Source organism: Nicotiana tabacum, chromosome 3 (genome assembly GCF_000715075.1).
Source record: "Nicotiana tabacum cultivar K326 chromosome 3, ASM71507v2, whole genome shotgun sequence".
NCBI classification, from domain to species: domain Eukaryota; kingdom Viridiplantae; phylum Streptophyta; class Magnoliopsida; order Solanales; family Solanaceae; genus Nicotiana; species Nicotiana tabacum.
This window is the reverse complement of record NC_134082.1, coordinates 91375999-91387716: the sequence shown is the minus strand read 5'-3', so window position 1 is coordinate 91387716 and position 11718 is coordinate 91375999. Positions and strand designations below refer to the sequence as shown.

The 11718-nt window shown below is 36.3% G+C and overlaps 2 protein-coding genes across 3 annotated transcripts; both read right to left on the bottom strand.

Annotated features, from left to right (window-relative positions):
- Nucleotides 1-785: 785 nt before the first annotated feature.
- Nucleotides 786-7278, bottom strand: LOC107789842 (meiosis-specific protein ASY1-like). Of its 2 annotated transcripts, XM_075249633.1 has the most exons (22): nucleotides 7005-7278; nucleotides 6872-6928; nucleotides 5817-5913; nucleotides 5663-5731; nucleotides 5467-5559; nucleotides 5123-5246; nucleotides 4953-5022; nucleotides 4798-4839; nucleotides 4529-4657; nucleotides 4334-4444; nucleotides 4188-4230; nucleotides 4048-4089; nucleotides 3851-3975; nucleotides 3752-3764; nucleotides 3484-3560; nucleotides 3266-3373; nucleotides 2100-2250; nucleotides 1929-2005; nucleotides 1823-1844; nucleotides 1549-1715; nucleotides 1323-1460; nucleotides 786-1240 (listed from the first exon to the last, which is right to left on the bottom strand). In XM_075249633.1, the coding sequence occupies exons 4-22, from the start codon at nucleotides 5670-5672 to the stop codon at nucleotides 1190-1192; spliced, it is 1593 nt and encodes a 530-aa protein (XP_075105734.1). In that variant the 5' UTR covers nucleotides 5673-5731; nucleotides 5817-5913; nucleotides 6872-6928; nucleotides 7005-7278; the 3' UTR covers nucleotides 786-1189. The 2 variants fall into 2 exon arrangements, with proteins under 2 accessions (XP_075105734.1, XP_016467194.1); XM_016611708.2 differs by having other exon boundaries at nucleotides 6872-7278.
- A 1297-nt stretch (nucleotides 7279-8575) lies between these two features.
- On the bottom strand, nucleotides 8576-11370 carry LOC107789843 (mitochondrial outer membrane protein porin of 34 kDa). Its single transcript, XM_016611709.2, has 6 exons — nucleotides 11108-11370; nucleotides 10810-10877; nucleotides 9976-10086; nucleotides 9653-9739; nucleotides 9347-9555; nucleotides 8576-9111 (listed from the first exon to the last, which is right to left on the bottom strand). Exons 1-6 carry the CDS (start codon nucleotides 11154-11156, stop codon nucleotides 8805-8807), a joined length of 831 nt encoding a protein of 276 aa, XP_016467195.1. The 5' UTR covers nucleotides 11157-11370; the 3' UTR covers nucleotides 8576-8804.
- Nucleotides 11371-11718: the final 348 nt, after the last annotated feature.

Below are 11718 nucleotides of genomic sequence, written 5' to 3'. Positions count from 1 at the left end.
TCTTTGGCATCACGGTCGGCGCACGCGTGTTGTCTGCGCGCGCGGCGCTGTTGGCATCTGCCTGCGGCTGGGCGCTGGCGAGAGATATCGGTGGGGCGACAGAGGCACATGCGCGCTTGTCACTTGGCGCGGCCAAGACCACAGGGCCGTCCGTGGCGCTAGGCATTAGGAGGCTTGCTAGGACGCCACGGGGCGCACCCAAGGGGTCATGGGGCATGGCTGGAAAGCCGCCCATGACAGTTCTTACGTAAAAGTGCTAATAGTAATAGCTGACAAATCATAGTATCCGAATTAAGATAACTCAGGACAAGGAGCAGACTAATATCGCTCAAACACATTTAGCAAGAAAACTGGATTAAGAAAAAGAAATTCAAAGTGACAAAGTGAAACCAACCAAACAAGTGTTATCATGTAAATGGTCAGTAAAACATACATTATTTACTCCCCAACTTTTAAGAAATTGAGAATGTCAATCTTCCCTGGTCTAAATGCGACTGCTTCCATTGCCTGTATTCAAAGTGTATTTAGGATCAGGGCACAATTCAACTTCCATTCCTAACATCTATCTTGTATCCCTAATCTTTTCCTTTTTTCTTTTCAAAGTTGTATACTATCTATAAGACAAAGTGTTTGGCAATACTAGAATATTTTTGACAAGACATGTGATCAATAACGATCATACAATAAATTTTCTGTTGGATTCACCAAATTATACTCTATATGGGTGCTGCTACTGATCTCGAAACTGCTACTGGATCAAACTAAGTGAAAGATTTTTGGAAGTGTTGAACCAAAAAAAAACTTGCAAATAGAATTTCAAAAAAGAAAAAAATAAAGAAGATAGAAGTCTGATCAATAGTGAAGATAACTGTAGGCAGACACATTAACTTTCACATCTTCAGCAGATTATAATAATCTACTTTAGTCACTGGCACCTTCATATCCAAAACAAACATAGAAAGTCAGGGGAAGCACGTCCGGGAACATGAACTTTGGGTTTGCATAACATATATTTCAGTTTCTAAAGAGAAATACTATTAGTTTTTGTTGAATACTGTATCATGTCCACCAGCTAGTTAACAAACGAAAGTTCCAAGAAAACCAATACATAACTGCTCGGATTACAAGAAGACTACTAAGGAACTACCATGAGATGCCGCTAGTTGAGTATCCAGAGGTTCACGAATCTTCAAGCAATTTGAGATTTTTGGCGCTCATACTGAAGAATAGGCTGTTCCACCTGTAGACACAAAAAATGTGACAAGAATGATTTTCGGTATTATGAAATATAACCAAGTTTTTCTGGAGAAATTGATGCATACCATGCTCGCTTTCCTCTTACGCTTATCCTGACTGGACCTGCTACAGATAACTGTCTCAAACTCGTTACATTTGTTGGTGCTTCCATATGATTTTCCATTCTCATTTCCAGGTACAAAACTCTCACTAGAAGCTATGGGCTGCAAAATGTCATATGTTAAGAATTATTCCTGCAGAATTTTCAGAACAAACTTTTCAGATTAATGACAAATTCATGAGTGAACCAACCTCAGGTCTGCTTGTTGGTGTGCTTCCATGGTTCCTTCTCTTTGAGACCGTTTGATCGCTCAAGGCAGAGCTATTCTGGTATGCGTCCGATTTGCCTCTTGTGTGTGTGAGATCTGATCCAATTGAGTGGAGAGCACCACAAGTGGATAAATCTGTAGGATGGTTTTCTGCGAGTACCAAAGCTGTCTTAGCTTTCGTGATATTAATCTTGATGACAACCATAAAGTGAATTGAGCAAGTACTATGGGAAGTTCTGAATAGTTGGAGTTATTACCTGATTTGTTCATGTCCACATCCTGACCAATGAACATAGTAAAAAAATGAGTTAAAACTTTGGCAGTGCATAAGCTATTGAACTCATATAAACTCGTGATTATTACCATGGCATCTTGCTCTAAGACCTTCTTAACCTCAACCAGCTTTTTCTCAGTCAAGTCAGAGTGGATCACACGCTTGCCTGCAATAACAAAAGCAATCCAGCAAATAATGGTAACTGCTATTTATATCTTTCTCCTCCGTGCAAAGCCAAAAATGCAGTTTGCCAGTGGTACCTAGCCTGTGGTTGCTCCCAGCCTCAACAAAGCCATCTTGTGTCATTTTATCTATTAGCTTCTTCACAGTAGTTCGATTCACCTCTCCACCTAGTTTACTTTGAAGATTGCTAATAGTTACATAGTTCAGGGGAAGAGCATGATACAAAGCCTGAAACAAGACAGTGCCATTACAAACATGCTTTCCGGGAATAAAGCATCTAAACTCAATACAGCTCATAACAAAAACTTTTCAATTAGTGAAATAGAAAACTGTTATATGCACTCCTCTTATAACTTTGAGAACTTCAGTTAACTAAATGAGAATACTAAATCTCTATCCTCATTCTATCGGATCTTATTTGGATATTTAATCTTTCCAAATCCTTTAGGCAGGATTTAATGTATTTGATTTATTTAAAATTCTTAAAAATATAAATCTATATTAAATCAGCATCCATTGATTAAAAAACATGGATCCACCCCTCTAACAGGATCATTACCTCCCCCATCATGGTGTCCTCTCAAATCGTCTAGCACCCAGAACACAAAACTAGATTAACACCAGGAAATCTATCCCAAGTGCAACAGATCTTTATTATCAGTAATTATATTGCACCTGATAAATGACAGGTGAACCAACTTGACCCCTTTGATCTCCATCAAGTGAAGTCCAAAAGTACTTCTATTTTCTACATCAAAACTACCTTTTTGCACATGCAGCGTCTGAGAACATCAATATCCCATTTCACATTTTATAACTACCAGAATCACTTATATTTTTTTCATTTGATCTGGTAATTGGGGAGCAATAGAAACATTCATCGATCTGGGTGATGGCGGGGATGGCATGCATAGAGCAGCATTTACCTTGACAAGGTAGGTGTGCAACATGTAGAAGCGAGGAAAATGAAAACTCTATAAAAACAGGACTCTGTATAAAAATGACCTGCTCTACCTGATAATTTTAGTTGAATGGACCAGTTCCAAAAAGAAGAATGAAAAGGGCAAAAAGTCGGTCAAGAGTTTCAAAATCCATGTGTGTATATACAGATAGATTCACAAAGTGAATAGATGAAAAAAAACTGATCAAAGCAGCTTCATGTAACATGAAAATGCATTTGGAGAAGGATAGAGTGCATCCACTTAGATATCATCAGGAGAATGCCGACTATGAAAAGTCTCACCTTCATGTACATGTAATCTTTACCCTTGTCATGCTGCGATTGGTTGCTTCTTGGGTATTGTTGGCCGTCAATTTCTTCTTTCACAATGCCGAACTCATAGTTGAATTTCTACAATTGAGTATTAGTTGGAATAGTGTTATTCCAAAAAGGATATATTACGATCAAATGAAGGAAATATATATTGAAACTATTAACCAATAAAGGAAAAGTTAACAAACCGTTTGCTTGTTAATAATGTAACAGTCAGTGCCAAAACTTGAAAGAATGGCTTCCTTAACAAGCTTTTCCATAATTTCTGAAATCAAAATGAAAGGAAAAGGAAACTGTAGAACTACTTAAATTTGATAGTAAAGATGCTTTATTCATCTTAGCTTTTTTCTAATGGTTTTTAGGGCCAAAAATTTAGGCACTGGATGAAGAATATTTGAACAATCTCCTTTATGAAGCGTAGGTTTAGCATGCCCTCATTAGAGGTCCTTCCATTACCTTCAACCAAGACCTGAAACCAGGATAGCATATTAGGTAAACTGACCAGTTGTGGGAGAAACAGGCACTTGACATGACCACCAGCACCAGAGTTTTTACCTCTGAGATGTCAGGGAAATGAGAGAGAACATCAGTCACTTTAATTCTGTCAAGGTGGTATGAGTTGATCCACTCCTTTAACCTATCAAATTGTAGTTCATCTTCTGCTGGATCCTGAGTATCATCTGAAAAATCAAGTAGCACATTAGAGGTACTTGGCACTATATCCAGCAAGAAGTTGGCAGTAGTAACAGTACCTTCATCAGCCATATTACCATTATCCTGAGTATCTTGAGTCTCTGTGAAGAGATCATTTCTTAGTTAGACTTATGTGATTCAGAAATACTGAACCAAGGAAATGTTTAAACAATCCACCAAGTATAGACACATGTATTACCAATTGGTGCAACTATGTATTGGTCATCATCAGAGTGACTGAACTGAAATATATCATCATTTCGCAGACTTCAGTCCATGCAAACATATTTAAGAGGATAGTAAGTCAAGCTTTACATATGATTGAGGAGAGAAATAATGTTCTACCTCACTATCAGATTCACTGTCATCTCCCTGGAAGGAATCAGCTCCCAAGCTCACACTATTATCTTGATTATCGCCCTTCTCATCCTCACAAGGATCAAGCACGCTCTTAACCTGTGCAACACCCACATAATGTTAATTGATTGAACATTAAACTGAAAACTATTAAATCCTTCTTCCTGCAATAACTGACCATACCTTCAGAGCTAACACAAAATGCTTGCTGTTGACATCACCAACCTCCATTTTTAAAGGACTTTTAGCCCATGGATTAACAGCCTCCTCTTCGGTGCAGCTTCTAAAGAAAGGAGGCTCATAATCAGCAGGCTGCACAACCAGAAATTCTGTTACGAACCTTCATGTGACCAATAAATTGACAAACCAAGTGACATTTGAGACTAAAATGTTAAAATGGTAAGAGTAGAGGAAGTTAGGGAAGGACAGAAGAAGTTGAGTGAAGTGCTTACAGTAACATCGTCATAATAAAGGAGCTTCATCAGTATCGTTCGCTGAAAAAAAGTAAAATTAGAAATTAGAAGCAAGATAAATTTTTCAAAATAAATGAATCAGCGATGATTAATGAATGATGAAGCATATCTTAATGAATACCATAAAGCTTTACCTCTTCTGGCATCTTATCCAATGTTCTCATCAGCTGAATCAATGTACGGATCATTTTACAAGCAGAACTCCTGAAAGGGTGCTACTTCTTAGCGCAACGGTTCTAGCTATCCCAAATCAACTAGCTAGAGACAACAATAAACAGGAATTTCATCATATCAATATAATTACCTCATCTGATTAGGTGTAATTTCAGTGGTTGAGTTACACTTGAATGTTCCTCCTTTCTTCATTCCAATGCGATTGACATTCATTGACACTTCTTGGCTGTCAGAGTTTGAGTAAGAGAAAGAAACTGCAAAGAGAACCAGAAGCATCAGTTATCCTCAAGCTCCAAGATTGAGTTTCAGAAATGATATAAAATTAACATAAAACAGCTATTATTTAGCTTTTTCATTATTTCAAGCCAAACTATTCTTAAATGCTGAACTACTTAGCCCATGACATCATTAATCAGTTAAAAAATATGACTGTAATTACAGTCCAAATCAAACCATCTTATCTTGTTGTCATACATGCATATTCCTCGATCATTGGTCCATCTATTGTTTCGCACACACAGAACAAGAGTGTTTTAAGATACTTCTTCTGCAATGCATCATAAACACCTACAAGCAACAAAGAAATGTAAAGAACCGACAGGGCAGAATATAAAACTTAACACAAAGTATTGCTAGTCAAGTATGGCAGACTAGCCAAAGATCAACATGCCTTTTTCCATCCAATCAATCAGTCAACGTGATTCGGCATCCATGGGCATGAGCTTCTTAATCTTCATCTCTGTTAGCGATAGAAGCATTCACTGAATTAACTCAGAAAACTGAAAGAGACTGTTAACACGACAGGTTTAGCAGAAAAGGGTTACCTAAAGCTGGAACGGATTTATCACTGAAATATTCCTCAGGGAAGAGGCCTCTGACGTAAGTAATGTTGAATAAAGCAATGCGCAGCAGGTTCCTTGTCTATTTTTTAACGCCAAGAAAGAACACGTGATTACGTAAATGACACATGAGATAGTGACAACTGAGAACCATGAAGAATTAGGAATTTAAAAAGTTAGATTAACTGACAAATAGATCAAATGACCAGTCAAATTGGCAAATTAACCAGAGAGAAACACAGTAGCAGATTATCGCATCGTAAATTCTGATAAACTCATAAGTTAATTCATGGCAGAACTTATTAACTTTGAAATTACAGCCTAAACTTCTCTATGATGTTACCTAAACTTATTTAGTATAAAAGTCACAATACTACTATATATATATATATATATATATATATATATATATATATATATATATATATATATATATATATATAGTTTGGTATGTAACTGGATATATGTTAGTTTGACATTCACTGGAATATTTTAGCTTAGAGAAGTTAGCAACCAATAACCATAATTTTGGAAAATGGTCAATGTAGCATAAATAAAATAGATTAAGGCAGGTTGATCCAATTTCAGAATATAATAGAAAGTTTTGATACGAAATGAAGTTAACTTCTCAAATCTAACAAGTTACTTAGATCAAGTTTCAATGATTTAGCACCAGAAGTTCGCTAACAAAGAGATCTAAAAACAGTCTAAATAACCAAAGCTGAAGATGTAATCAACATTGTAACTAACTAAGATTCCGATCATCGCTACACAGACTCTATGCTTGCGTGCTCATATAGAAAATTGCTGTTCGTTAATCCCTTTTTAAATATAATACGCTGAAAATAAAGAGGTCAAAAGGAACTGAGTTTTCTTCAAAAATTTTTAGGAACAGATTCAATTTTCCAGCCCCTTATAAAACTTATCTTATATTTATAATTTCGTAAAATCCAATATATAACGAAAAATTAGAAGACAAATAACGAAAAACAAAAGTACAGTCGTGATCATAATTAGTATGAAGTTAACAGGTTATTTACGAGGAGGAGTGAGTCCTGCTCCGTAATTTCTGACTCCTTCAGTTTCTGAGCCACAACCTGCAAATTAGATAGAAGATTAGAATGACAGTATGCGAAATAACAAATGAATCTAATTCGAAAAGCGAAATTGAACTGAGAAAGCATTATATCTCTGCTATGCGTGCCATGTTTTCCCAGATTTCTGTAGAGAGAACTAAGAGTTGAAGGAGAGAGAGAGATTTGGAGAATGGAGCTCAAGTTTCTCGAAATGCTTTGTGAGAAATGGAAGGAATTGGCGGGAGTGCAGGGGACGTGAGTTTATAAAGGTATGATAGCTTGCGCAACGCGGAGTGGGTGATATAGTGGCATAAACAGTAATTTTGGAGAAAAGATAGGGGTTCTAAATTTTTAGTTTTTTCTTTTAAAAGGTAGGGGCTCTTAGATCTAAAATTAATTAAGGATAATGCATGAAACTCAGTCCTTACTTTTCTTCTTTATCATAATGGTTTATTCGTGTTAAGGCAAGTCAATTTACTAATCAGTTTTAGTTTACTTTGAACTTATCACTCATGTATGTCCAACAAAGTAACTTAATTATTGAATATCCACGAATACGGACTTAATAACGGGTTTGGCTTTTTATAATTTTTTTTATCTCCAGTAATAAACCAATCAAGAAGTATATTGACACTTATTAATGGAAAAAATTTGCAAATATTTGAAGAAAAGCTAGCGCTCCGAAATAGATCCAGAACGTTTCAGACCAAACTTATTGAGAAGGTATCCTCCAACCACATTGCTTCGTTATGGCACCATTACAAGATAAATGTGAATTACATAAATTAACCAACTACAAAATACCAGCCTCTAGCAAACTGGAATACCATTTCCACCTGAAATCGGAATGCCTGAAGAAAAAACGTCTACCACATCAGTATAACAAAGTAACGAATGACATTATGAACAGAAACAGATTGCCCGCAAAAGCACATACATACAAGTATTCAAGAAGTAGTTGATATTCCAATGATACAATTATTGACAAATACCAGATAAGATGAGGCGATGGTCGCCGAGGCACGGCCTCTAGTGTCGCGGTATTCTACCTTAGCGCTGAGGCGTAAACACTGTTGAAACCTAGTAATTAACGTGTTAATTAACCAAGAATCTATGATCTCAATGTTCGGAGACTTGCCATGAAAGCTGAACTGAAAAAACTAGAATGCCTTGTACAGAATATTGTTTCGACCAAGTGATATGCATTCACTCTAACTATTAAGTGTTAAAATTAAATTATTTGGCTTTACGTGAATACCATTGGCAAATAAGCATACCACTGCAAGTAAAATCCTTCCCTTCATACCACTGCAAGTAAAATCCTTCCCATGAGGAAGGCTAGAATAACCTTAAAAATAAAGGATGCAACTACAAGTGGAAAACTCCCTACTAGTATGCTTGTCATCAAAATCTCTGGCATCCCTGATTGAAAGCAAATTATTTCTCAAGCCCTTAGAATTAGTACAGACAACAGTAACACAAACACACAGCAGCAACGTCAGAATGGCAACAAGAATAACACCTCCTTCTAAGTACCATTTTAAACATCAATTGCACAGCAAAACAGATCCATTAGAGAAATTTATGGCTCCATACGAGTTTTATTTGACTGCAGCCATTACATGAACAGTTTCTGAGCTGTAAACAAACATGTACTGGTAAAAAATATTCAAAATTGGCAGTTGATTATGACAAAATCTCAAGTGAAACATCTAAAGTCTTAGAATACAGGGTACCCATCATCATTTTTGAAAAGGGTTAATAAGAATGTATGAACTTAGAACGAAGAGGCATAGGTTCAAACAACCACCTAAATTTATTTTTACAGAGCAAAAAAACACCACAGAACAAGTCTATTGCAGTAATCCCTCATGTCTATGGATTTAAGATAGCAAGTCTATGGCTTGAGAGCCAAAGCGAGTCCAAACTTGGCACCCTTGTCAACAGATTTTGTGTCCACTTCTCCTGAAATGGTGAAAAGAGACTTCGGGCGCCACTCATGTTGAAGCAGAGCACTAGCCTTGCCAAAGTTGTTAACCCTTGCCTTCACACTTGTCAAAGGATCCAATCGATGTTGAGTGCCAACGGTGATGGTGTTCTCATTGGTGGAGAAGCAATGGGTCACCTCAGCCCCAACAACAGTACTTGTGAAAGGGCTGACTGTGTGGTAGTATGATGCACTCAGATTATCACCCTTGTCATTCCTGGGTTGTCATAATACATGCACATTAAAGATCATGCTTCTAAGAAATCAAATAAGCATATACCCATAAAACTATTCCAAACCACGCAACAATAGATTACACCTATGATCATTTTTGCAACAATTTTCTAGTAGCATAGGCTAATGAACTAACATAAAACCTGTATACCTAAGTTGACATTTAAAACATGCTGAATTTCAAGTGGCCACGTGCTACATTAATGTAAATCACTCACAGATTCAAAGAAGCAACAAGGTCAGCATTTGTGAAGCTCAAACCGGCATTGCATTTGGTGAAATCTCCCGTCTTGGTGTCAAAGGATACATCAGTTCCAAGAGCAAGAATGTTGGTACCCACAACACCAGAAAAGTTAACAATGGGGTTTGCTGTCAACCCAACGCTGGTGCTTATCCCAGCATAGTCGTGTAAATATTGAACTTCCAACTATCAAGATCAATACAAAAACAAGAACACACGGCTATTTGACACTTCACTTCTTTTTATAAATATATATATGATGCCATATGATATTGCTAGTTACCTTTCCAGACCTTTGATCAGGAACTCTGAAGCTTAAAATTGTCTTCAACCCGGGAGCAGCTTCATCAACCGTAATGGTAGTGAAGAGCTAGCATAAATACATCATTTAAGTCAGATCAACTGCTTTGTCAATATACATATCCCAAAAGAAAAAGGCAAACATATTATGCTTAAATAATACATCTCAAGCAGCGAAGACTGAAGAATGAAACAGTAAACAGAAACCAATCTACAATTAATCAAAAGTTTTCTTTTCCATACGCTCTCTAGTTACTGGTTAGAGGAGATAAAAAAAATGACAAAGGAGCAAACAGCAGTACTCACGTTGGAATTTGTGTCTACTTTAATGTCTGTTGTAATATTCTTGTTCTTCAACTGAGTGTTAACATCAGCCAAAAACAGATCACCTTTCTTTGTTCCTGATGAAGTAATAGCCTGCGGAAGGACACAAAGGTTATCTTACCGAACAATCCTAACAGCAGGAGACCGAAGTAGATAAAAAATAAGAGTCAATCAATAAGAAACATGCAGCCGTAACTTGCATTTGTAATCCAAGGACAGTACATCCAATAATCAAACAGATATGTTTCAACAAAAAGAAGAGAGAGAACAATCAGCCTGAAGCAAAATAATTGCCATAACTACCTTCCTATCAATCCATAAAAATGAGGTCAAATTACCAATCCTGATAAAATATTCGCCAATCCAAAAGTTTCACAAGCATATGGAATGGCGAAATACATCAAAAGTAGTGTTTCGAACAACTAATATACTAATGGAACCAAATCCGAATACTTTTACATGCATTAAACCAACAAAAATATGTAGTAATGTCTAAGTGTACACATAATATGCTCGGACTTTCTCCGTCCCATTGTACATAATGACTTATGACTAATATTAGTTGAGTTCAATTGAAATAGAATAATTAAACAACTACAAATTTTTTCTTACAGTTGTGAGATAACAATTTTATTTGTGGAACAGTCCCAAATGCAAAAATTGGCATTCATTGAGTTGATAAAGGAGAACAAATTCCTTTATATCGAACAGCCACAATCAATTGTGATGAATTACACAATACACAAGGAAATTCAAATTAAAGGAGCTAAATTAGCAAAATAAACAGATCCGCAAGAAAAAGGAGGAGAAACTCACAACTCCGGTGGGAGAGTAGGTGGTAATAGTGAACTTGTGGTCACTGTGGTAGTCCTTGTACAATAGATCTGATTATTCAATGCAATACACAAAAATAAAATTACCAACAGAAGCAAGAAAGAAAAAGTTGAAAACACAAAAACCATATCAACGCCGCATTTTAGCTAACGAATAAAAACTGTAAATAAATAACACAAACAAAATCATTTCCCGTTTTGCATTTTCAAAATTTGACAAAATATATAAATATGTTTAAACGTGAGAAATCAAAACAAAATAGAAAGAAAGAGAGAAGAACCTCGAGTCTTCTTGCCGATTTCAGTGTAAAGACCAGGTCCCTTGCCCATGATTAAAAGCTAAAATCAGAGTAAGAAGAAGAAAATGCAAAGGAAGCTCTAGTTCTGGACTCTGGAGCAGCAGTAGAGGGTGCTGGGGTTAGTATATAAGTGCTACAATGCCCTAATTCTTTGGTCTCTTTTTGAACGGTGTGTTATTGCGTAGTGATCTCAGCCGTAGATTTGCAGCTTGTAAGACAATGCTTGCCACTTAGGACCGTCGTTTTTCTGCTTCGAGATGCGGACTTTTGAGGAGGGTATTTTGTTAGCATATTAATAAATTAATATTAAATTTTGAGATATACTCCCCTCGTTCACAATAAGTGTCCAATTTGCTTTTAATATGCCCATTAAGAAAATACTAAATTCTATACAAAAATATCTACTATGACTAAACTACCCCTAATTAAACATTTAATATGATGAATAAGAAAACTTTTTAGAGATATGTACATAAGGGTTATTTTGTAAAAACAAATTGAATTCTTTCTTGATTACATAACTGGACACTTATTTTGAACCAAAATGAAAAGGCAAATTGGACACTTATTGTGAACCGGAGGGAGTATACTCT